Below are 26,771 nucleotides of genomic sequence, written 5' to 3'. Positions count from 1 at the left end.
CCCACCCCCACCCCCAAATCCTTCATCTCCATTCAGGTAACACTAAAGATGCTTCTCCTGACGGTGGTCGTCAGCATGTACAAAAGCTTCTTTATCATAGTGGGCATGTTCCTATTGCTGCTGTGCTATGCCTTCGCTGGAGTTGTCTTATTTGGTACTGTGAAATATGGAGAAAATATTAACAGGTTGGTGTATATTTATCTTTGTATTCAAATAGTAAGCTTTTTTAGTAATGAAGCCATGAGTAAGTATCTGCATGTTTTAAACAAAGATGGGGAAGCAATTATTTGAAAATTAAAACAAAGTAAAATGACCAAATTTTAAATGATGTTTTTCTCATTGAAAACAGTATGCATGCTTAGTTTAGAAACCTTAGAAAATCCAGAAATAAAAGAAAACAAAAAGAACCCATAATTCCATCCCCATACAGAAATAACCACTTCTAATGCCTCGTGAATTCCAGCAGTTTTTCTGTCCACATACTGCCAGAAGTGATATATTATTTTTTTTAATTAAACAATTTTGAGATGGCTCTGGGGGTTTTTTCCCTTTTTTTAAGACAAACATTGTAAGTTAGGACCCACAGTTTATTATTATACATGAAAAGCATTTTTCAAAGATTGTCTTAAATTTCATGGAACCATATCAGAGTATTTTTTTTGAAGTCCTTACAGAAAAAAAATTAAATGTATTGTGTTGCAGAGACTACTTATTTGATACATGGTGGTTCCATCTTTTATAGCATAATCTTTGTAAAAGAAGGAATCAGTTTTAATTGTCAGAGCTTGCTTCCCCAGTCATGCAAGATGAATGGCAATAAATTGTTGGCGCTGTGCTAGGGTTGAGCTATTGAGACAGCTCTACTTGGAGGCAAGTATAAATAACAAACAAATGAGAGGCTGTAACCTTTGGAAATGGTAGCTTAGCAACCAAATTTGCTCCAAAATCCACCTGTTTTGGTGGTGACAACCCTTCGTACCTCATGACCAACCGTATCACTCATATTGTTTGTTTGTTTGTTTTTCCTTAAATTAGGCATGCAAACTTTTCTTCAGCTGGCAAAGCTATTACTGTACTGTTCCGAATTGTCACAGGAGAAGATTGGAATAAGATTATGCACGACTGTATGGTAAATGTCTCTTCATCGCTAACAATGCCTAGACTTAGAAGCAGATGAAACTCTTTGGTGATATAATGGCACCATCATTCTTGTAGTGTCAAAACTGTATACAAAACACATATCCTGGTGCTTTAATCCATAAAGCTGCGTCCTCTTAAATTACAGTATATACACATACAAGAAAGATATCCAGTGAACCCAACTCAAGCTATTATAGTTTCATTCAACAAATTTGCATCATTTGAGCATTGTTCGGTCCCTCCTGTCTTTGACATTCTGGCAGTCAAGTTCAAAGAGGAGAGTTCCGATCTTTGATTTAATTTATTCAACACATACTCACTAGGCCCCTGTTTCTGTGCTGGCCCCTGTCCTAGGTGCTAGGGCTTCAGCGAGTCCAAGGCATTCTCAAGGAGCTTATATCAGGGGTTCCGAGCAATACTCTTCCTCAGGTATCCTTGCTTCTAGGGACTTCACCATCCTCAGGTCTCAGTTTAAAGCTCAGTTCCTTCAGGAACCCTGCCCAACACTAAGACTGGAGTTCTGTGTTCTCCTGGCATTCTGTATTTCTTCGTTGCTGTGTGGTTGCTCACACAACCACAGTGAGTTATCAGCTTGATTGGTTCATTTCATCCTGCTCTGACCCTCCAGACCAACGGACAAAAGAAATTTCTGCAAACGTGGCAGCTCAGTGGCCACCACCCCTGTGTGGTTATTGAGCCCCTGAGGTGCGATTAGTACAACTGAGGAATTGAATTCTCCATTGCATTTTAATTGTATTGACTGTTAATGACCATAACTTTGAATTTAGATAGCCCCGTGGAGTGGGGCTGAACCACCCTGGTGGTTCAGATGGTGAAGAATCTGCCTCCAATGTGGGAGACCCTAGTTCAACCCCTGGGTCGGGAAGATAGCCTGAAGGAGAAAATGGCAACCCCATCTAGTAGTATTCTTGCCTGGAGAATCCCCTGGACAGACAAGCCCTGAGGGCTACAGTCTGTGGGGTCACAAAGAGTCGGACACGACTGAGCGACTAACATTTAATGTCACTGATGTGGAGTTGGCAGCTACTCGTGGCCTGCAGGCCTCCAGACTGTTAGCGGCAGGGAGGAGGGGAGGGGCCTGGGGATAAACCAAACCCAGAGGAGGAGCTCAGGAGCTTTATGTATGAGGGAACAGAGACAGAATTTACCAAAGTCAAAATAATACAAGGCAGAATTGATTAAATTCTAGATAAAAAAATAAGGAAGCAGAAGGCCGTGGAAATGTAGAAGAAAGACCTAGGTCTCCCTGACAGAAAGAAACCGGAAGTCTCTGAGAGGTGTGTGAGTTTTATGGGGCCAGTGGAGAATGGGCAAGCTTCGGGATTTCCCTGGTGGCCCAGGGGCTGAGACGTCACCTTCCAATGTAGGAGGTTCGGATTTGATCCCTGGTCGGGGAGCTAAGACTCCACAGGCCCCGAGGCCAAAAAAAAGAACCAAAACATAAAGCAGAAGTAATATTGTAACAGATTCAATAAAGACTTTAAAAATGGTCCACATCAAAAAAAAAAAAAAAGAAGGCTTTTGATAACCTGAAATCTTGTGCCATTTAATGACGTCTCATAGGGATGCTCCAAGAATTAGGATCCTGGCTTATCCTTACATAATCTGAATGTGAATGGGCTGTGTCGTGCGAATCTTCCTAAATCTTAAGCCATTACTGAAGTCAGAGAATTTTTTAGAACACCTTTTTATCTGACTGTCTGCATTTTGCATCACAGTGACTACTGACTCTTCAGAGCTAGTGGAGGTGGCAAAAAGTGTCTCTTGGGAGAAATGGCTTCATTTTTGTTGTGCTTCTCAAATGGCAATGAACTTGGGATTCTGCAAGGCCAAAAGCATGGCATAAATGAAATATTCTTTTTGATTTTGGCCACAGATGGTGTACCCAGTGTATGGGGCTCTGAGAGATCACTTTGAAGTTGATTATATTTTATATTGTTAGGAATACGTTCCCAATTACAGTTAGATAAGGGGAATTTATATTCTCCTCTGTTCTCTCCCTGGCCCCTGCCTCTTCCCTGCCATGGCCCCGCAGGTCCAGCCCCCCTTTTGTACTCCCGATGAATTTACATACTGGGCAACAGACTGTGGAAATTATGCCGGGGCGCTTATGTATTTCTGTTCATTTTATGTCATCATTGCCTACATCATGCTAAATCTGCTTGTAGGTAAGTGATGCTCGTTGAATATTTTTCAATCTCTTTAAACTCAGGTCGTTAGATAATTATGCACAATTTCCAAGTAATTATCCCGGGTTGCTTGGGGTGGGTGTTTTATGGCATTAATTATAAATTGTTGCCTCTCGGTCCAGAAACTGAAAAGACCTTTGAAAGGCACATAAATGACAGTTGATTGCAATTTCAAGAGTTGTCCTATTTATTATGTCCATTAATTTCAAAAGCTCTTCTCATGGGTTCAGTTGAACAAATATCAGAAAAGGCTACCTGTGCAGCCTTGAAATATCACAATTATGTTTTCAAAAGATGTACGTTGTCCACCCAGCTGTGGGGCCACCAGAACTCAATCTGACGTTTAAAAAGTGCCCTGGAACTCTCAATGAAGAGTTGAAGCCAGCTGGCGTGAGTGGCTATAGACACAGAATGCATGTTTATGCTCATGACCCTCATGTTTTGGAAAGGCAGGAGCTGGATAAATAGCCCGGTCCAAGTGTAAAACATGCCAACTTGGAAACCATACTAAAAGCCCTTTAAAAATTTGGCTTATAATGTAGGTGATAAAATTCATTATTTATAATCGATGTTTTACTTTTTGCGAAAAATGACAGATTAGCATAATTGCCTAACATCCTCATTTTTCTTTTCTTTTCTTGTTTTTCTTTAGCCATAATTGTGGAGAATTTCTCCTTGTTTTATTCCACTGAGGAGGACCAGCTTTTAAGTTACAATGATCTTCGCCACTTTCAAATCATATGGAACATGGTGGATGATAAAAGAGAGGTGAGAGAGTCGATTATTGTCTCATGCCCCACCCCAAAGACACTTAATGCCTCATTGCAAACTTTTCAGTGGTTTTGTTGTTGACGGTTGACATGTATTGAATTCGCATAGAACGGCCATTGCTGAATTGCAGAACGCTGTCATTGACAATTTAGAAGGACGCGCTAGGAGGGGAGAGAGACCGAAGAGCTCCCTGTCCTGTTCTTCCCAACCACGAGTGTCCTCTCCTTCCGACATTCGGAAGGTCTTCAAGGAGAGGAACCCAAAGGGAGCTCTAAAGCAGCCAGCCTGGGCTCAGGGCAGGATGGGGTGGGGTTCACATCGCCGTAGTGACCTGTACGGCAGATTCAAACAGCAATTCTGATTGGAAGTGCAAAGGAGTTATTTAGTGGTTTCTGAAACTTACCATTTTGGACTTACTATTTGAATGTTTTCATCATAAAGCTTATCCAAGATTTCCTAGAGTGAGTCAGAAAGCTGCTCTTCCCCCGTCCCCCTCCTCCCCCTCTCCCCTTCTCCTGTCCCCACCCGCCTTCCTGACCCCTTCCCCCTCCTCTCCCCCCTTCTTCCTTCCTCACCTCCTACCCCTCCGCCTCCTTCCTCCCCTTCCTCCTCTTCCTCCTTCATCTTAGCAAACCCTCAGGCACAGTTCTAGGCACCAGGGACGCGACCATGAACAAGATGGCTAGGTCCCTGTTCTCGCAGAGCCTACAGGGAGACAAGCTATAAAAAGTGAAACAGTAATGATTGTAATGATGATGTTTATTTCAAGAAGCAATAAACACTTTGAAAAAGGTGTGACATGGTTGAGAGTGGCTGGAGTTGGGGGCAGATGTTTTAGAAAGGTGGTCGTGAAGGCCTGGCTGAGCAGGTGTTATTTGACTTAACATCTGAGGAACGAGGGAAGTTCAGCCACAGGCAGACCTGGGGGAAGATCTGGAAATGGTTTCTGGAAGAATCGACCGCAGACACAGAGGCCAAGGAGCCAGAAGCAGAGCGGACAGGGTTTCCTGGATCAGAGCTGGGATCTGCAGAGGGGCGCACGGCTTTCCCCAGGCTCTGTGCTCTCTCTCCCCTTGGTGAACCCCCCGCCCCGGGCACTGGTCTGGGGGGGTTTCTTCCAAGATGCTGACCTGGCCTCCATCTCACCTGGATCTGCTGAGCTCTCCATCAGTGACGCCTGCAGAGGCCTGCCCTCCGAGGACACACACGCAAGTTGGCACACCACTCACACGTGTGGACGTTAGTCACTGGCAGGAATTCACAGGCTGCCAGCCTCCCTGCCTCTCGCCCAGTTCTTCCATTCAAAGTCAGAGCCAGGCTGGCACTGCAGGTATCGTTGCCCCGAAGGGAGTGACCCGTGTTAGGGGCTCGGAGTCTGGATCTGCTGGGAGCCGGGCCTCCTGGATGGGACTGCCCTCATGCTGAAGAGGACCCGGAAAGGAGTGGTCTTTCGGCAGAAGAGCAACTCAGAATCCACAATTAGCCACGCCCAGCATCTGGACTAAGTGAAGAGGAGGATCGTGCCCACATGGGCCCCCCGTCTTCGACTCAGTGCATCACTGTCCTCTCGGCTCATGTGTTAGAGAAACATGAGGATGGGCCGCGTCCGTGCGGCAGGCACCGGGAGAGACGTGAAGCAGGAGCCGTGCTGGGGAGGCGGAGGGTGACCTCTGCCCCTCCTGGCTCCTGGGTGCCCGAGGTGGCGGGGATGTCCCTGTTCCCACCCCACCCCCCGGAACCAGAGAAGCTCCTGCAGAAACTCCCAGGAGCCAGCTCTTCATCCTGGTCTCCTCCGGCTGTGCAGACCCGCCCTGCCTCTGGAGGCCAGCAGCTTCCTCGTTCTCGTGATGGTTTATGGCAGCTTTTGAGGACTAGCTGTGGGCTCTTTGGCTGTGAAAACAGAACACCAAGCAAATCATGGCGGCCTAAGGATGATTTCCGAATGACAGTGCTTTGTTGCCAGGCTTCCTCGGCGGCTCAGTGGCAAAGAACCCGCCTGCCAGTGTGGGAGACGAGGGTTCGATCCCCTGGGTTAGGAAGAGCCCCTGGAGAAGGAAATGGCACCCCACTCCAGTCTTCTTGCCTGGAGAATCCCACGGACAGAGGAGTTAGGCAGGCTACAGTCCATGGGGTCGCAAAGAGTCCGATGCGACAACCATCAACATGCTCTGTCACCAGCGGGTGATCCGCTCCAGTGTTCTTGCCTGGGGAAGAAACACCATGGGCAGAGGAGGCAGGCGGGCTACAGTCCATGGGGTCGCATAGAATCCTCTGCGACTTAACAACCATCCCCACGCTCTGTCGCCAGGGGGTGATCCCGACCTTCCGTGTGAAGTTCCTGCTGCGGCTGCTGCGGGGCAGGCTGGAGGTGGACCTGGACAAAGACAAGCTTCTGTTCAAGCACATGTGCTATGAGATGGAGCGGCTGCACAATGGCGGTGACGTCACCTTCCATGACGTGCTCAGGTACGGGGCGGGAGAAGGGGTCGTGGGGGGGGGTGGCTCCCAGCTCTGAGTCTCAGCTGCAGGGGCGGTGAGTCCCCTGCCCCCTCGTTAGCAGGAAGGAAGACATCCAGAAGGCTGGGGACCTGCTCAGTTCCTGGGGCCAAGCTGGGGCTGCAGTCTGATCAGTCTTCTCACCCGTGGGTCCAACCAGAGTCGGCCTGACCCACCCAAAGACGGGCGCCCCTGCTTGGTTGACACACCCCATTTCCAGACATTTCCTGAGGACCCCAGATAGGACAAAAGGGCAAATGGAGGCTCAGCCCTTTCTTCTCTCTGAGCGGCTTCTGCATTATTTGCTAGGATTGCTTTAACAAAATCTCACACTCTGAGTGGTCTAAGCAGGCAAGTGGATTGTCTGGAGGCTGGAAGTGAATTCAAGGAGTCAGCAGACGGGGTTCTCTCTGAGGCTGGGAGGGAGGATCGGATCCAGGTCTCGCCTGGGGCTGCTGGTGGCGTGCTGGTCATTGCTGGTGTTTCTTGGCCTGTGGAAGCATCACCCTGATCTCTGCCTTCATCTTCACAGGACGTGCTCCACGTGTGTGTGTCTGTGTGTCTGTCCGGGTGTCCCCTTTGTAAGGACACCAGATCATCTCGGATGAAAGACCCCCCCTACTCCAGCACGACCTCCTCCTAACTAATCACATCTGCAGCGCGTGCATGTGCATGCGCCATTGCTTCCGTCGTGTCTGACTCTTTAGGACCCCATGGACTGCAGCTCACCAGCTCCTCTGTCCTTGGGATTCTCTAGGAAAGAATACTAGGGTGGGTTGCCATGCCGTCCTCCAGGGGATCTTCCCGACCCAGGGATCGAACCTGGGTCTCCTGCATTGCAGGCAGATTCTTTACTGTCTGAGCCGCCAGGAAAGCCCAATCTGCAGTGACCTATTCCCAAATAAGATCACACTCTGAGGGCCTGGCGTGAGGAGTCCAGCATACCTTTCGTTGAGGGAAAACAATTCAACTCAACAGCTTCTTAAATAGGAGTCCGTAGATAAAATTCAGAGGTCCGTGGTCTTGGAAAGAGAAACAGTTCCATCTTTATTTTCACTAGTCATTGGCTGCAGTGCAGCATCTCCTTCCATGATGAATACAGGCAACAAACCACAGTGGTGTTAACAATACAGTAGCTGTGTCTTTATCACCAGGAGAATTCACAGACATTTTCATGTCCATTACTGCATGTCTGATATCTTAAAATACCTGTTATGCTTCCCGGTTCTGAGATATAATAGTCACTTCACCTCAGCTAGATGTTATTATTCAATATAATAGTAGAGAAGTTCTTATTTTACTGTATCACCACCTTTTCAAAGAAAATAATCTAAGGACTCAATTTCTATGTAATCCGTTTCCTGTGTAATGTAGATTTTGTACTGCATTCAAAACCTTATGCTAAGAAATGTTGCATCAGCTGCACTGCCAAAGGATCCATGCTCCAGAAAAAGTCAAGAAAACGCTCTACCACCAGTGGCTATGTTCATCGTGTTGCAAATACCCAGCCAATTAAATGTTGGGTATTGCGTCACAAATTTCAGGAGCATCCATGCGTACAGAAATACGTTGTAAATAGAATCTGAAAAATGACCAGAACAGAGGAAGGATCTGGGAGAAGTTCTCAAGTTATCCATTCTACCTCCCCCCTCTTCCCTTCTTCTGGGAGCAAGCGAAAATGCAGGCCAAGATGAGTCAGAAAACACAGATAAGAGCAAAGAGTGCCATCTCTCTCAGAATGTCACCTCATCTTCCTCGTAGTGACAGTTTCAGACTGAAAGTGAGGTGTATAGACACATCACTGTCCCCACTAATTACCATCCAGTCTCTTTGGATGACATTGTGTGTCTGATCAAATGGACCCAGACGAAGCTGATGGAGGCATCCTTTGCCGCTCCTTATCCTTCTCGCCCTGGATATGATCACAAGTGGTCCACAACGATGAGATTCTTGACAAGGCAGGGGAGAGCACTTCCTCCCCAGTGGTGGGAAGAGGCTTAGATCGAGAGTAGGTCATGGAACTGATACCAGGGTTGCATGGGGAAGGCCCCTCAGGCACCTCCACGCTGTGATCTGGGCTGTGTAGATGGATGTGAGCTCACAGCTGGGGGCAGGCAGGGGCTACGCAGGACAGCACCCAACTGCCAGAGGGCTCTGTATCCCCCTTTGACTGCGAGCCCCTCGGCCTGGACACGTGAGGTGCCTCGTTGCCCAGGCGCTCCCACGCGGCACGTCGGCTGAGTCGCTGTCATCTGCCCATTGTCTGGGCCTATTGTGCTAAGGGCCAATGGGAGTGAGCGTTGCACCCTGGCTTTGAGCCCATCTGAAATGAATGAGGAAGGGACTTCCCTGGTGGCCCAGTGGCTAAGACTCCTTGCGGTTGGGGGCGCGGGTTTGATTCCTGGTTGGGGAACTAGACCCTCAATGCCGCAATTAAGAGTCTGCATGCCAGGCTTCCCTGATAGCTCAGTTGGTAAAGAATCCGCCTGCAACGTGGTTCGATTCCTAGGTTGGGAAGATCCGCTGGAGAAGGGATAGGCTACCCACTCCAATATTCTTGGGCTTCCCTGCTGGCTCAGCTGGTCAAGAACCTGCCTGCAATGCGGGAGACCTGGGTTCGATCCCTGGGTTGGGAAGATCCCCTGGAGAAGGGAAAGGATACCCACTCCAGTATTCTGACCTGGAGAATTCCATGGACTATACAGTCCATGAGGTTGCAAAGAATTGGACACGACTGAGCGACTTTCACTTCACTTCACTTCATACCACAACTAAAGATCCCACATGCCATGACCGAGATGGAAGATCCTAAGCGCTGCAGCTAAGACCAGGAATGGCCAAATAAGTAAATAAAAACAGATGTTTAAAAAGTATAATAAATGAGGAAGATCTAAGGGAGCAAACAAGATAAATTGAGAGGGAAATGGTGGCGGGCCAGGGGAATGGGATACATGACCCACAGCCAAGCATATTGACCATCACCAAATATTTCTGTATATAAACATGATTTTTTTAAATTAAACATTTTATTTTGTATTGGAGTGTAGCCAATTAACAATGCTGTGATAGTTTCAGGTGAATAACGAAGGAACTCGGGCACATACACGTGTATCCCTTCTGCCCCAGACTCCCCTCCCATCCAGGCTGCCACATACCATTAGGGAGTTTGGAATGGACAAGTACGTAATGCTTTATTTAAAATGGATAACCAAGAAGCATCTACTTGTAAGCACAAGGACCATCACCAAATTGACCTGAATGTGAAGAAAGTATAGCGAGAACAGTCTTCCTTCTACAGAGAAAGTTCCAGACTCTTAAGCAGCTGATAACGAAGGTCATAGCCTAGCCTGGATCTTTTGTTTTACGAATGCTGATGGTGTGGTAAGCACCTTGCAGATAGTAGCACACTTCATCCTGTGGAAAGGGAGGTCCATGACTCTCCCCGGCTGATAGATGAGGGTGGAGATAGGGCGGTGACATAATCAGCTGGTCGGGGTGGCATCGCAAACTTACACTGGCTGGATGGAGTCGCCTCCTCTCTGGATTCTGTGATGGCCACGAGCCTGGCCCCCAGGGGCATCAGAGCTCACCACCATGCCCCCCGACAGCATGCTCTCCTACCGGTCAGTGGACATCCGCAAGAGTTTGCAGCTGGAAGAGCTGCTGGCCAGGGAGCAGCTGGAGTACACCATCGAGGAGGAGGTGGCCAAGCAGACCATCCGCATGTGGCTGAAGAAGTGCCTGAAGCGCATCCGAGCCGTGAGTGCGCCAGACCTGTGGGCCTTCCCTTCCTCCTCTCAGAGGAGGAGGCGGGGGTTGGGGGGAGGAAGAGGAGGAGAAAGAAGGAGAGGAGGGGGCATGGAGGAAAGGAGGGGTTGGGAGGGAGGGAGGAGGAAGAAGGGGAGGAGGGGGGAGGGGAGGCTGGGGGAGGGGAGGAGGAAGAAGGGGAGGAGTGGGGAGGGGAGGAGGGGGAGAATTCAAAAGAAAGAGCTTTGGAAAGAGAAGGGGGGAGGGGAAGAGGAGGAAGGGGAGGAGGAGGGAGGGAGAAGGAGAGGAGGGGGGAGGGGAGGGGAGGGGAGGAGGAGGAGGGATTGGGGGAGGAGAAGGAAGAAGGGGAGGAGGGGGGAGGGGAGGAGGGAGGCAGAGGGTTCAAAGGAAAGGGCCCCCACAGTACCTGGATTAGATCCTTCTGTGATCACCTTATGGACCTTCAACAATGTCACCCAATCCATTCACAGTGATTCAAACCCTAATTATGGCCCAGAGTCAGCCGTACTCTCTTGAGCAGAGTCTGTAACAAGTCTCCATTGAATCACTTCTTTATAACACAGTTTGAATGTTTAAAAAGCAGTTTCAGTTCAGTTCAGTCGCTCAGTCGTGTCTGACTCTTTGCGAGCCCATGAATCACAGCACGTCAGGCCTCCCTGTCCGTCACCAACTCCTGGAGTTTACTCAACCTCATGTCCATCGAGTCGGTGATGCCATCCAGCCATCTCATCTTCTGTTGTCCCCTTCTCCTCCTGCCCACAATCCTTCCCAGCATCAGGGTCTTTTCCAGTGAGTCAGCTCTTCACATGAGGTGGCCAAAGTATTGGAGTTTCAGCTTCAGCATCAGTCCTTCCAGTGAACACCCAGGACTGATCTTCTTTAGGATGGACTGGTTGGATCTCCTTGCAGTCCAAGGGACTCTCAAGAGTCTTCTCCAACACCACAGTTCAAAAGCATCAATTCTTCGGCGCTCAGCTTTCTTCACAGTCCAACTCTCAAATCCATACATGACCATTGGAAAAACCATAGCCTTGACTAGACGGACGTTTGTTGGCAAAGTAATGTCTCTGCTTTTTAATATGCTATCTAGGTTGGTCATAACTTTCCTTCCAAGGAGTAAGCGTCTTTTAATTTCATGGCTGCAACCACCATCTGCAGTGATTTTGGAACCCAAAAAAATAAAGTCTGACACTGTTTCCACTGTTTCCCCATCTATTTTCCATGAAGTGATGGGACAAGATGCCATGATCTTAGTTTTCTGAATGTTGAGCTTTAAGCCAACTTTTTCACTCTCCTCTTTCACTTTCATCAAGAGGCTTTTTAGTTCCTCTTCACTTTCTGGCATAAGGGTGGTGTCATCTGCATATCTGAGGTTGTTGATATTACTCCCGGCAATCTTGATTTCAGCTTGGGCTTCTTCCAGCCCAGCGTTTCTCATGATGTACTCCAAATATAAGTTAAAACAAGCAGGATGACAATATACAGCCTTGACATGCTCCTTTTCCTATTTGGAAACAGTCTGTTGTTCCATGTCCAGTTCTAACCATAAAAAGCAGTTTATGGATATTAAAATATTTACAATCACCTTTTACAAAAGGCAGGTGTTCACAATGCCAACAATCTCTACGTGTTTGAATGGCAATTGAATTGACAAAGCTACTTTTAAATTGCCCCTAAAATGCCCAGTGTATTGTTGACAGTGTTGTTTGATCTTTAGTTAAAGACCACCTGTCCCCAAAAGTTATGATCTGCTTCCTGAACTATAAGCTTTAAGATTCTCTAATTCATAAATCAATGAATGTATACTGTGTTGACTGTGTTTGCAGTCAGCTTTTCTATTTAGTCATGACTTTTATGAATGCTTTTGACCTATGCTTGGAAATGGCAACCCACTCCAGTATTCTTGCCTTGAAAATCCCATGAATGGAGGAGCCTGGCAGACTACAGTCCATGGGGTTGCAAAGAGTCAGACATGGCTGAGTGACTTCACTTTCACTTTCACACACGGGTTGGGGAAATCAAATGAACCAGTAAACGTTTATACAGAACAGATGTTTTATCTTATTTCTAAGAACATCAACTGCAAAGCGTACCTATTGGAGGAGAAAAGGTCCCCAGAGAAAAGGCCAGTCCAGCCTCCTATAGCAAGGCAGCTGTGACAGATGCCCCCCCCCCCCCACTTCTGAGTTCGCTCAGTGTTCCCCACCCCCCGCCCCGTCAGCCCTGCTAGGTCAGGGCTCACGTCTGCCCCCCACAGGCCCTGGCAGGGCACGGGCATTGCTGACTCTCTCCCAGAACGTCCTAGCCTCAGTGTGTGCCAGGACAGGTTGGCCGCTGCGACCAGAGCCAGCCTAGAACAAAGCAAGGGTTTCTCTCAACCACCCAGGTGTCCTGCTTCTTAGAACTCAGAGGAAAGGAGCGAGCTACTTTGGCTTAGTGAGCATAGAATAAGAAAAGAAGGGGAAAAAAATAAAAACTCATGTTAATGATCTAAAAATCCTGTCACACCGTATAATATAGGGAACTGTATTCAGTATTGTGAAATAACCTATAAGGAGAAAATACCTGAAAAAGAGTGTGTGTATGTGTGTGTGTGTGTGAGAGAGAGTATGCTGCTACATGCTAAGTCCCTTCAGTTGTGTCCAACTCTTTGTGACCCCATGAACTGTAACTTGCCAGTCTCCTCTGTCCTTGGGATTTCCCAGGCAAGAATACTGGAGTGGGTTGTCATTTCCTTCTCCATTATATATATATATATATATATATATATATATATTCCTGACCCAGGAATCAAACCCACCTCTCCTGCATTGCAGGCAGATTCTTTACCATCTGAGCCGCCAGGGATATGGCTGGGCTGTACACCTGAAACTTAGATGATATTATAAATTGACTATATTTCAATTAAAAATTGTTTAAAAAGAAGGAAAAACAATTCTGTTTAAAATAACACTTACATGGTAGTATCAGTGAACATAAGGATTGTTATGCAGATGAACACTCCAAGCCCTCCTCTAAAGCTATCTGATACCCATCAAGAAAAAACTCTCATTTGGAAGCTCTTTAAGTGGTCATCAGGCTTCCCTGGTGGCTCAGATGGTAAAGTGTCTGCCTGCAATGCGGGAGACCCGGGTTCAATCCCTGGGTCGGAAAGATCCCCTGGAGAAGGACATGGCAACCCACTCCAGTACTCTTGCCTGGGAAATTCCACGGGTGGAGGAGCCTGGTAGGCTACAGCCCACGGGGTCACAAAGAGTCGGACACGACTGAGTGACTTCCCTTTCCTGCTTTCTTTCCTTCTTTCTATTTTTCTTTCAAGTGGTCACCCGGCAGGCAGGTCCTTTGGTGGAGAAGAAGAGAGGAAGATTTGAATGGTGGGGGTAGGGGATGTTGGGCTGACTTTCCCGTTCCTGAAAGAAGGATCCTGTCTCCATAGAAACAGCAGCAGTCCTGCAGCATCATCATCAGCCTGAAGCAGAGCCAACAGCAGGAGTTGAAGCGGATCCTCAACCCGCCCAGCATCGAGACCACGCAGCCCAGCGAGGACTTGAAGACCAACAGTCAGGACAACAGCGTGCAACACGAGGTATGGGCAGGGGGCGTCTGTCCCCCATGAACGTTCACAGAACAGGAGCTGGTGCCATTCACGTAGACATTCTACACAAGTGATGCTACTTCTAATAGGAAGTGAAGTTGATTTAAAAAAAAAAATGACTGCAACATATTGATCCAGTTTATGTTTGTGTCCTTGTCATCCCTGAATTTGTGGAACTTATTTCAAAAGATTCTGATTTATATGGATACAAAAAAAAAAAGGAATGCTCTAAACTTAATAATCCTGTTGATATTTGTCTAAAGAGTTAATATCACGTCTGTAAGGGTTTGAGTCCAGCCATAGCCCGTGACTTAGGAGAATACGGGCTAAAGTTCTGCCCTCAATATTTTCTCTTCCTCACCAAGTCCTAGAAATTTGCAGTCAAGTGAGCAAAAGGTTTGCAATTGGCCTTCAGCCTCCTTAAACAGGCTCACCGAGGATTAGTCCTCCTTTTGTCGGGCATCAGAAGAGCATATGGAAATCGGGGAGGCTTAGCATAAGGACCTTCTGTGTACTGGGGCTCAGCCTAGCTTCATTTCCAGCCTCCATCTGCACGTCCATAAAACAGCTCAGTGTCACCAGCCTCCTGGAGAGCGTGTGGGTGAGAAGCAGCTGGCAGAGGACCCAGGCCTTGTGAGGCTTTCAGTGTGAATCAGGTGGAGCTGGTCCAGCATCGTGATGTGTAGTGACACAGTCAGAGCTGGTGACAGACACTGACGCCCGGGGCTCCGTGGCCGAACAGGACCTTCCAAGGGGCCTCTTGCGCCCCAGCCCTGTTTTGGGTGGATTCACATGGCATTGGCTCTCCCGGACCGCCAGCCAGTAGGAATCATGGGCCACTGAGACTTGGGCCAGAACGGTCAACACGGGGGACAACGTGGGACACCTACAATGGCCCTGCCACCTGTCTGCCCTGAGGGTGGCCAGCAGTAGTCACCTGGGGGCTGGCGAAGCAGGGAGGTGATGCTGGCTGAGCATTCTGGTCTGGGGTTAAAAAATTCGAAGAGAGGTGAGGACCACAGTGCCGATAGGGAAGGAGAAGATGCTGGTAAGGCAGAGACTGGGTGAGATGCGTGGAGGAAATCCGAGCATTTCTCCTTGACCTCAGTCTTAGTTGATCCAAGTCTCTTTCTCCTCCGGGGCTCATCCCAGAGTTTCATCTGCTGAGGATTCATCTGGAAGCTCTAGGCGCTGACCCCCAGGTTGACAATCATGTGCTGCCCCCAAAGCAGGTCATCCCCGCTACCCCCACTTCTTCCTAGAAGCCCTTCCCTGCTGTCCTGGTGCATGGCGGTGCCCCCAGGAGTAGGAGGCTTGAAGCTGTGGAATGGAGGAATCCAGGAGGGACGCCCAAGAAAAGGGGCCACCTGGAAAGTCAGGCTTTTCATCCTCACAGTGTGCAGTGGTGACTTTGTCAAAGTTTCCTTGACCCTTTTGCCCATGTTCGTTCTTCCATTCCCCCTGATGGATACAATGGGTCCATACGGTTTTCCCCACTTGGCTTTCCCGCGGGGCTTTCTTCCTTTCTTAAACTGAAATGAGGGGCCAGGCCACTGCACAGAGGAGGGTGGTGGAGAGCCCGTGGTGAGGGATAACCGCCTGACTCTCCGCCCACCCCCACCCCTACAGTCGAGCAGCCAGCAGCAACTCCTGAGCCCCACCCTCTCGGACCGGGGAGGGGGTCGCCAGGACGCAGCCGAGGCCGGGAAGCCCCAGCGGAAGTTCGGGCAGTGGCGCCTGCCCTCCGGTAAGTACAGCAAGTCCTTTCTCCAGCGATTGGCTCATCTGAAAGGTGGTTGTTCAGTCGCTCAGTCGTGTCTGACTCTGCGACCCCGTGGACTGCAGCACGTCAGGCTTCCCTGTCCTTCACCATCTCCCGGAGTTTACCCAAACTCATATCCATTGAGTCGGTGATGCCATCCAACCACCTCATCCTCTGTTGTCCTCTTCTCCTCCTGCCCTCAATCTTTCCCAGCATCAGGGTCTGAAGGGTATCAGTCCTCTTTGTGTGTTTGGGGTCTTGAATTTCAGAATTCAGGTCAGACTAGGGAGTGAACCACCACTGGTGGTCCAGCGGCTCAGATATCAAGTTTCATTGTAGGGGGCCTGGGTTCAATCCCTAGTCTGAAAGTAAGATTCCAGAAAGTCATGCAGTGTGGCCAAAAACAACAGAAAAGTTATATGTAGACAGTGAAATGATGAAAAATGTACTTCCCTCATCAGAAACATTTTCCTCAAAATGGCTTCTCTAAGTGGAACAATGTTAGCCCTTGTTTTCAGCTAATAGAGAAGGAAGCTCCTATTTTTTTTAATAGTTTTATTTATTTATTTATTAGGCTGAGGTGGGTCTTCCTTGCAGTGCATAAACTTCTCTAGTTGTGGCACATGGGCTTAGTTGTCCCGTGACCTGTGGGATCTTATTTCCCAGGTCAGGGATCGAACCCTCATCTCCTGCATTGGAAGGGAGATTCTTAACCACTGTGCCACCAAGGAAGTCTCAGCAGCCCCTGTTAGCAAAGATATTATAACCACAACATGGAAAGATCGAGAGATTACCACCACAGGCTTCCAGTGCACATTCCAGGCATTCCCTAACTTAGGCAACATGCGTTTACTCTAAGAGGGCGTAGGTGGGTGGGTACATGTCACTCAGAAAATGACATAGGGTTCTCAAAGAAAGAACAACAAAACCTATTCAGTGCAGTGTAATATGTTTCAGTACTTACTGTACACCAATCACTATCCTAACTGCCTTCCATCTGTTCCTTCACTTGATCCTCACAACCCTATTATTTTCCACATATTACTGACTCAGTGAGAGAGTTTTCTTCTAGAGCAGCATGGAAAACCAGGATAATCCCATTCAGGGCATGCAGACTGAGGGAGAGCAGTGATCTTCCTGGTTCAGTGCTTTCTCTGTGGATAACTCAGCCCACAGGGAAGTGGGGGCTTCTTACGTTTGTCCAATGCCTCTTAACAGCAGAGAGGGAAGTCTTTCTTCCTGTTGTTGTTTAGTTGTTAAATCACGTCCAGCTCTTTGCTACCCCATGAACTGTAGCCCGCCAGGCTCCTCTGTCCTTGGGATTCTCCAGGCAAGAATACTGGAGTGGGTTGGCAGGCCCTCCTCCAGGAGATCTTCCACACCCAGGGATTGAACCTGCATCTCTTATGTCTCCTGCATTGGCAGATAGGTTCTTTACCACTGGCACCACCTGAGAAGCCCCCATTACGAATATCCAGAATCCAGTGCTTGGAAAGGTTTCATATGTGACATCTATGGATAGGACCTGCTCGTGGAAAGCAGGTCCTATGACTGATGGGACCATCAGGGTGTTTCAGGAATAGCTTGCGATGGGGCCGGGGTTGGGGGACCACACCATGTTGTTCACGGGGCTTTTATTGATTCGACAGCACCAAAACCAATAAGCCACTCCGTGTCTTCGGTCAACTTACGGTTTGGAGGGCGGACCACAATGAAATCTGTCGTGTGCAAAATGAACCCCATGACGGACACCGCTTCCTGTGGTTCCGAGGTTAAGAAGTGGTGGACCCGGCAGCTGACTGTGGAGAGTGATGAAAGCGGAGATGACCTTCTGGACATTTAGGTGGAAACCAATGCAGATAAAAGTCCACTGGCGAAAACTGACTTCTGATGTGTGCTTTCATTGTCCAGTGAGCAATCCGTAATTGATGTATAATTTAAGTCCAACTTGTAACAAGATTTTTTAGAACTAATTTCTGGATCCTGCCATGGGAAGGCATAAAACTGGGTCCATCAAAGCTGTATTTGTGATGAGTTATTGCCACAAATTCAAGAGAATCAGCATGGTGGCAGTATTCATAATATTAGACACTATACTAATGCCAGATGTAGATCATTTAAAATTTCACATTGTCTATGTAAACTAAGGTATATATTCGTGTATACTCTTATGCATTATTACCACCCCCTGAAAGAGTGCTTAGCCCAAAGTAGCTGATATTTATAGTGTGGGAGGTATAGTTTTAGTTTGTGGTTTTCCTACTTCTTCTAGAAATACTTTTCTTGGGAGAATTTATTATTTATGATTGATCTGCAAAGGTCAGCACCGAGCTCATGCTAAAATGATAGTAGTTTTACAAACTACAGATTCTGAATTTTAAAAAGTCTGTTCTTTTTCTTACGTTATTTTTTAAAATCTGCACAAGCTATTTAGAGATCAGAACAAGTCAGTATCTGTTCCCGGTCACTCAGTGGAACTGTGGCCTGCTCCCAAGAGAATTCCGTGTATAGGTATCAAGCAAAGAATTGGCCTGAAGAGCTGACTGGTTTAAAATAAAGCTGTACATAGATCACTCAGGGGGAGCATGGTTACATGAAGATGTTGAGTTTCTTTAAAAGCCCTTTAATCACAGTTTAGCAAAAAAAAAAAGTAAAACTACATGATTCCGCTTAATTTAAAAATCTTCACATGTGTGATGTTATCATTGGCTTCATCTCTTACCCAAGGTTGGTCCCTTTGGCCATAAATCAGCAAAGACATTATAAGTTGGCCGCAACACACCATTGCCGTGTTCATTTCAAAATGATGGCCTTGCTGAAACTTCCTTGGTGGTCCGATGGTTGAGAATCTGCCTTGCAATGCAGGGGACGTGGGTTTGATCCCTAGGAATCTAAGATCCCACATGCTTGTGCACTGCTACCAAGACCCGATGCAGCAAAGTGAATTTTTTTGTTTTTTTAATGATGCCCTTGCTACCAGATTCTCCTGTAGAAATAATGGTACTCTCCAGAATCTCGCTCTCAGCTCACAGTTTAGATATCTGACAACTCAGCTGTATTTGTTTCACACATCAGTGGTCCATGCCCTCTGGATGGAACCTTGGTTCTCTTACGTTGCGTCAACCAAGCGGAGGTACATTGGGGCTTTGACTACACTATTTGTAATTGGAGACTTGCTGTTCAGATGACTTCAATAGAATGATGATCTCAGAATCCTTTGACCACCACCCCAGTCCCCAGGTTCTGTGTGACCTCTTTCTGTTTCTCTCTATTTAACATTCTTAAACTAGCCAAATATCACATTCCCTCTGTATAACAAATGTGACATGGTGGTGACAGTCCATACAGCGTTTATATGATTAATTGTGACAAGATAATAGACAATTAAAGTCAGTGCAGCCAAAAGGATTTTATTTCATTTTTATGTTCATATGGAGTTTCCTTTTTGTACATAAGAAAATAAATATTGGATTTGTAAAAGAATTTACTCCAAGCTGATGATCAGCTCTAAACCCTTTTCTTGTGTGTGGACTTGGGGGGAGGATAGGAGGGAGGCTTGGAGGTGGGGCCGCCAAGGAGCTGGCATTTTGCAAACTCTGAATATTCTGTCGATAATTAGCTGGCAGAAGCACTGTCCCTGGTATTCATTTCAGCTCAGTCCCTAAGCCAGAGTGTTCCTTTCACGTTAGTGCTTGTAAGGCTGAACGAACACCCTGTATCTTCCAAATTCACAACAGAGCAGAAAAGGAGCTCAGGCGGCCAGGGCACGGGTCTGTACTAGCGCTGCATGCAAACAGCGTGTTTCTCCTCTTGGCTCATTACGCTTGAGTGATACAGCCTCATCGTCCAAAACGGCTGAGCCTTTCCTAAAATGTTTGTAACTGATGCTCAGCAGAACATCATTGTTGTTCATTCTGCAGCGATGGCAAAATAGCAATGCATTAAAGCTATAGCACCCTCCATTTGCAGTGAAAGGAAACAGTTACACGCCCCCCGTGGGACTCAGGGCCAGCCTCTTCCTGAAGCCAGCAGAGTGGACCGTAAGCCCAGAAGATAACATGCCCCACCCTGCTTTGAGATTTTTCATCAACTTATAAACAGGCCGGTTATGCAGATGGGAACACCTGGCCCACAGCGTCCCCTGATCCTGAGGGAGGCCAGGCACTGACACTAATCCTGCCGTCATGCCACCCACTGCCTCTAATTAAGGGACGCTGTGGGTTCCGGGGGCATCAGAAAGCGTCAGGGATAGAATGCTTGACGCAGGGCCCCCCAGGGCACCAGACCACCCATGCATCACACATATGGTGATTCAGGGGACTCAGAGGGGATGAGGATGGGGAGAATGGCCAGACTGAGGCTATTCACTCGAATCTCAGTGGTGGGTCAACCACAACAGCCATCAGCGGGGACTGGCCGTCTGTGCGCAGCACACGCCAAATAGGATCGGGCGTGCAGAAGAGAAACTGGACCCTAAAACCTCAAGGAAAAGCAGCTTCTAGGCCAACTGAATGATATGTTTGTCTCTCTGTAGGAAGTGGCATGTACCACACTCAGGTGGTTTTCAGTATGCTGCCACCAATGGCGCTCTTCGTCAAAGTCCTTCAAAGGATCCCCAAGTACTAAGCTGGCAAAGCAAGGCAGCCCTAGTTGAAATTCCTAGGTGAAAGCCCTAGGTGAAGATGAGAACCCCACTCACGTGGCCCCGTCTCTCCCTTGTTATGGACTGAATTGAGTCACCCCTCCGCCCACCCCCCCCCAAAAAAAGATGTGTTGGAATTCTAGCTCCTGGTCCCTGCAGATGCGATCGTTTGGGAACAGGGTCTTTACAGATTCATAGAGTTAAGTTACAGTGAGGTCATTCCAGAGTAGGGTGGGCACTTAATGCAGTATGACTGGTGTCCTTATAAGAAGACAAGAGAGAGCTTACTTAAAAAGTAAGGAAATTCTGATACAAGGATGAACCTTGAGGACATTATACTAAGTGAAATAAGCCTGCCATATAAAGACAAATACTGTATGATGCCGTTTATGTGAGGTATCAAGAGTAGTAAAGTTCATAGGAACAGTAGAGTGGTGGTTCCCACGGGCTGGGGGAAAGGGGACTTGCCTTTCAATGGATAGAGTTTCAGTTTTGCATGATAATGTGAGATGGGTTGCACAACAGTGTGAATGTACGTGAGACTACTGAACCGTACACCGGAAATGATTAAAATGGTAAATTTTGTTATATGCATTTTCTCAAAATGAAACATTTTTCTCATTTTTAATATACCCTACACCATCGTATCCCAAAACCTAGGAGCCAAATTGAAATAGCGAAACAGTTCCAAAGCCACACTTAAATTATGCTTCCACATCCGCTTGCTTTCTGTATTTGACCAGTATATCTGGTTTAAATTGATTAGTCTCTTCTTTTCCCCAGTATGGTGTATCACTCATTCAAAATTTAACATCTTCCTGTACTATGCTGAGTAAATATTCAAGTCCCATTTGAACGTTAGAGGGTTTAAAAAAAAAAAAGCATTGATTATTTATTTGTGTTATGGCTTTACATGTGGCTATTAACTGTGTAGACAATACCATATATAACTATCAAAATAACTCAATTAGAGAATGACAGATTCAGGACTAGACTGACAGATTTAGATGATTTAAACACATTTTAAAAGTTTTCTGAAAAACTTTGCCAATAAAATGAAGTTCCCACTAATTAGGTGGAAATGATTTTTTTAATGATCTTTTTTGGTTATCCGCACAGGAAGCAAAGTATATTCCACAGAATTCTTGCGGCACAGTTTGGTAAAATAGCTGCCAGAAATACCAGGAAGAATTGTCACTCATCTCTCGTGAGTACAGTCTCCAAAAGTTGTATGAGGGCGTCTCATCATCACCATCCCCTGAATCAGTGTGTTTGCTTGCTGTCAAGGGGCTCATCCTGATTCAGGAGGCTACATCAAAGGACTTGAGAGACAAGTCACTCGCCACAGGCACAGGCTGGACCTCCTGGGTCTTCACTGGTCCCAGGAGCATCAGGACGGTTGTCTGGGGGTGTATCAGACTCCAGGCACTGTCGTCTTTATCAGCATCTGCATTTCACCTTGGAAACAGCACGGAGGGCCCCTACCCTGGGGAACACGGAGAGCACCACAAAGCTGAGGAACAGCATGCTGGCGACCCCAGGGGTGGTGCCGCAGAGGACTCAGCTCTCTCCTCTGGTTCTGGGGGACACTCAGCAGCGGCCCCCTGCACCGCCCCCTGACCCCCAGGCACGGAGAAGAGAAAGCCCTCCTTCTGCTCCTGTCTGAGCCAAGAGTCGAGTCAGGAGGAGACTGGGCTCTCCTGATGCCTCGGGTGGGACCCACAGACTCACTGAAACACCCCCAGGACTTCATCGGGCTCTTCTCACAAGTTATCTCTTCCTAAGCCCCATGCAGGGCTCCAAACCATCCTGCTCCAAGAGCCTGGCTTTGCTCCACCACGCGCTCATCCCAGCGAACACTGCATCTCTGCGTTCTACCAACTCAACTGCAGAGCCAAACTCATGAAAGTGAAAGTGTTCATCTATCAGTCGTGTCCGACTTTTTGGGACCCCATGGACTGCAGCCCAGTGTCAGGCTCCTCTGCCCACGGGATTCTCCAGGCAAGAATACTAGAGTGGGTTGCCATTCCCTTCTCCAGGGAATCTTTCTGACCCAGGGATTGAACCCGAGTCTCCCGCACTGCAGGCAGATTCCTTACCATCTGAGCCACCAGGGAAGCCCCAGTGGAGAACCTCAAATCGGGTGTCCTTTCCGATCCACTGACTCCTTTTGCAGGGCAATGAAAAGGGGCCCTTGCTCTGGGCCAGGTCAAGAGATAATTGGGAATTCTGTGAAGCCCTAATGAGCACAGCCTGAAGATCCTGGCTGTGTTCTCACTTCCAAAAGCCACCTCGTGCCGACATGTCACATTGCCAGCCCTGAGTGTCCCAGCCAGGAGCCTCCCAGACCAGGCAGGGTCCCCACGCCTCTCCACAGTTGCCTCACACCCTGGGCGAACTGCTAATTAGACGCCTCGTTTCTTGGCCCGGGTACAGGTTTGAGCCATCTGCTTATTGATCACATCCTTCAGAACATATTGGATTTTAAGGAATTCAGCCACAAAAGCCGGTAATGTTGCAGGTGGCTCATTGAGAAGGTTTTTCCAGGGCAAGCTTGAGAATACACGGTATGTGGTGACCAACAAGCTACAGAAATATTGACTGCAGGGTTCATAGATTATCATCAGAACAAAGCAATATAAAATGAAGCCCAGGATTTCTACTTGAAGGCCTTTTCCTCTGCTCTTGGTATTGCAGGAAAGAAAAATGTATGATGTGGGCCAACAAATTACACCATTACTGAGACCACTACCCAAGCACTAAAGTAACCACGGACCACTGTTCAGGTACCCTGGGTCCTGCTTCTCCAGTGCTGATCATGAATCTGAATGTTCCATGAGACCAGACGGGCAAGGCTGGTTGACCCGTCCATCTTGGTAGCTCCAGCATCTGTAAAGAGCCTATCGGCACATGTGTGGTTCTTCCGTTTGAAAAAATGGAATTGCTTTGGAAATTTCCTAACCCACCTACAAATAAGGATGAGGCTTCCCAGGTGGTGGTAGTGGTTAAGAACCCATCTGCAATGCAGAAGATCCAAAAGACGAAGGTTCAATCCCTGGGTCAGGAAGAGCCCCTGGAGTAGGAAAAGGCAACCCACTCCATATTCTTGCCTGGAAAATTCCATGAACAGAGGAGCCTGGTGGGCTACAGTCCATGGGGGTCACAATAGAGTCAGACACAACTGAGCGACTAAGCAAGCAAATAAGAATATCTGATATCCCTGGAATTTATCCCAGAACATCAACCCTTGTTAACAGTTCTCATTTTTCCATCCTTTATCCTTATTCCATTCTTCCCTTTAACTCACTCTTTGGTGGATCACAGACAGCTTGTTCTCAGGTGAAGGTAAAAACCAGTGGGACAAAGTAACATAAACCTCCCCAGGGCCCCAGATGTTTGAGATGGCTCTTCCATTCTTGTAAAAGAGCTTTATTCCAGAGACTCCAGCAGGGGACAGGGCTGCATGAGTACAGAGAAAGACCCATGGGACCCAAGCCTGGAATAAGTGGCGTCTGGGTTCAGGGCCACCATTCAACACCCACCCCTGGCTGGTGTGACAGTCACACCACATGGGTGACTGAGGCTAGGTGATAGGAGGCCACCTTTCATCTTAGGCTGTGACCCATCAGATAAAACCCCAATCCTGACTTAGGAAAAGAGGGACTGTATTCGAAAAGACCATTGGAGGAGGAAGAAGGCTCTCACTAAATACTCCAAGGTCAGGCGGCAGGGAGGAATGAGCAATGCTAACCCCAGGTATGGTTGGGCGTGGGGACCGAGAGGGAGGCGGAGAAGAGAGGTGAGGAGTGGATAACAGGATTAGATATTTGAGCAGGAAGTGTCTTTCCGCTGAGGTCAGCCTCAAGGAGCATTTTCCACATTCCCATTTGGCTCAGGCTTAGGGAAAGTCAAAGTTCAAGGGTCTGGGGTAAGGAGGTCAGAGGAAAGTTTGAGCTAGTCAAGATAGCAGATAATTTGTCTTAACCAGTCAAATACCTAAGCACTTATGAGGCAAGTTGGATGGTCTGACCTCGTCACAGGAAACAAAAGACTTCAGAGTTGTTGTTTAGTCACTAAGTCATGTCCCACTCTTCATGACCCCATGGACTATAGGCTCCTCTGTCCATGGGATTCTCCAGGCAAGATCACTAGAGTGGGTGGCCATTTCCTTCTCCAGGGGATCTTCCCCACCCAGGGATCGAACCCTTGTCTCCTGCGTCTCCTGCATTGGCAGGTGGACTCCTTACCACAGAGCCAGCAGGGAAGTCTGCCCTATCCAAGTTGTGGGGAAGGATGGCTCTCCGCAGAAAGCAGTTTTCCAGAGCAAGGCGGGTGGGGGTGCTATGGAGGCAGGGAGGGCGGGGAGGGGTATCCTGGTCTCCTGTTTCCCCGGAGCACAGGGCAGGCTCCCCACGAGTCACCCCACCTCTCACACCCTCTCATTTCTCTTCTGTAAAAGGAGATGCCAGTGACACCTGCTGTTAATGTTATGCCCGATGTCCGAATCCCCGAGTGGGAAGAGAGAAGGCTTCCAAGACAATGCAACTCGCAGGAAGGGAAGTTTATTACTGACTCGAGTCAGGACTCCCTGCCGCAACCAACGCAGTGGTGCGGGTCAGAGAGCCCCGAGCCCAAGCTGTTACACAAATTTATAGAGTGAGAAGCAGATTGGTTACACGTTTGCAGAACAATTTCATTGGTCAATACTTTCGCGCGGGCGGGACTTTCCTGGGGGTTTCCGCCCCATTCCTAATTTCCTAATTGGCAAACATCGGTGAAAGCTAATTGGTCCTAATTGGCAAACAGTGGTCATTGTTAAGCGAAAGCTACCTGATAGTAGGAAGGCCTGCTCCTAATCTAAGCTGCGTTACTTCTGCTCGCCTCACAGTTAACTTAATATGTATCCTGCATGGATGATCGTGCGAGTTGCACAACCACGTGAAAATACCCGGGGCCACTGAACTGTACAGTTAAGTATGTTTAAAAATAGTTACGTTTTATATTAAGTGACTTCTACACAGTAAAAAAAAAAAAATTTTTTTTAAATTGATACCTGCTTCACCTGCCTCTGTCTGAGACTGTGAGTCATGGGAGATGTTTGCGAGCCTGTAAGCACACATGAAAAGACCCTGATGCTGACCTTTTCATTAGAAAAGACCCTGATGCGGGGAAAGATCGAAGGCAGGAGGAGAAGGGACGACAGAGGACAAGATGGTTGGAGGGCGTCACCGACTTGATGGACCTGAGTCTGAGCGAGCTCGGGAGCTGGTGATGGACAGGGAGGCCTGGCGTGCTGCAGTCCACGGGGTCACAAAGAGCCAGACACGACTGAGCGACTGAACAAGAACAAGCACGTGTGAACAGTGTGGGCTCTCACCAGCTCTGGTAAAGGTCCAACAGCTCTGTTCACAATGGGTTTCAGAGACCACCCTCACTGACATCAAACCTCCCTTCTTCAGAAAATCTCCTTTCTTCAGGGCCAGAAGTACGGGCTGGCTGTGTGGGTGGGGTGATGGGTGGGGGTGGGGGGCATGCCCTGAGCCCCTCAGGACGCACACAGGTTCCCCCAGCCCATTCCCTGTCTGTAAGCCATCTCACAGCAGGCGCCACGTGACATGCAGTGATAGATGAAGCAAGCACTGTGAGCGTTTCTGAGATCAGAGATCTTAAATCTCTTCTGCCTGAAGGTTTCCGGTTCCTCCCATCTGAAGCTCAGACCGACGTCCTCCAGAGGCAGGAGCCGGGCTGAGCTCCAGCGGCAGGTGTCACACACGGCTGCCTGGAAAAGCGTGAATAACGCTGCGGTCAGCAGGCCAGATGGAGATCCCTGGGGAGCAAAGCTTTCTCTAAAACCCAAGGAAGAAAAATCGATGTCCCGGGAAGAGAGGGGGTGAGGGGGAGAATCTATAGGAAAGGGAAATGAGTGATATGCAAGGCAATTTGAACATTTTCCCCCTCAAGCAATTACTTGATAGAGGGTGAAAGCTAACAACCTCTGGTTATAAAGGCGAAGTCTGAGCCAGGGCACCAGCTGCTTCTTGTATTGACTGGCCAGGGCTCACAGCCCGCTGCTGCTATCTATCTGGGCCTGTTTTTTGTTTGATTCTGGGTTAGTTTTTTTTTTTTTTTCAATCTATGAGAATAGAGCTCACATGAATTTTCCTCCACATGGGACATCAAGTTTAGATTCAGAAAGAGTGCTATGGTAGTTTATTAATACTTCTCCCTGCTATGAAGAAAGCCCAAATAAATATGATGGGTTTTGCCTTCGATTTCATGAATGAATACCCCAAATTGTTTTCCAACAGATTCCTGAGCCCCAATTTGTAAGCCTCAGAAGCAGTTTCATTAGAAATATTCTAGAGAGAAGATCCATCTTATGCACTT

General features: G+C 47.9%; 1 protein-coding gene across 1 annotated transcript in view; it reads left to right on the top strand.

Annotated features, from left to right (window-relative positions):
* The window catches only part of NALCN (sodium leak channel, non-selective), a 285,453-nt gene extending 267,484 nt beyond the window's left edge, over positions 1–17,969 (top strand). The window contains exons 36-44 of the mRNA XM_065901958.1: positions 37–185; positions 1,036–1,129; positions 3,197–3,329; positions 4,003–4,118; positions 6,430–6,587; positions 10,226–10,376; positions 13,822–13,971; positions 15,610–15,727; positions 17,392–17,969. Of these exons, the coding sequence (XP_065758030.1) occupies positions 37–185; positions 1,036–1,129; positions 3,197–3,329; positions 4,003–4,118; positions 6,430–6,587; positions 10,226–10,376; positions 13,822–13,971; positions 15,610–15,727; positions 17,392–17,585 (1,263 nt within the window). The 3' untranslated portion in view covers positions 17,586–17,969. The remainder of the gene's footprint in view (positions 1–36; positions 186–1,035; positions 1,130–3,196; positions 3,330–4,002; positions 4,119–6,429; positions 6,588–10,225; positions 10,377–13,821; positions 13,972–15,609; positions 15,728–17,391) is intronic.
* Positions 17,970–26,771: the final 8,802 nt, after the last annotated feature.

This window comes from Muntiacus reevesi, chromosome 11, assembly GCF_963930625.1.
Source record: "Muntiacus reevesi chromosome 11, mMunRee1.1, whole genome shotgun sequence".
Taxonomy (NCBI): domain Eukaryota; kingdom Metazoa; phylum Chordata; class Mammalia; order Artiodactyla; family Cervidae; genus Muntiacus; species Muntiacus reevesi.
The sequence above is the reverse complement of the archived record's forward strand: the minus strand, read 5'-3'. Positions and strand labels throughout refer to the sequence as shown.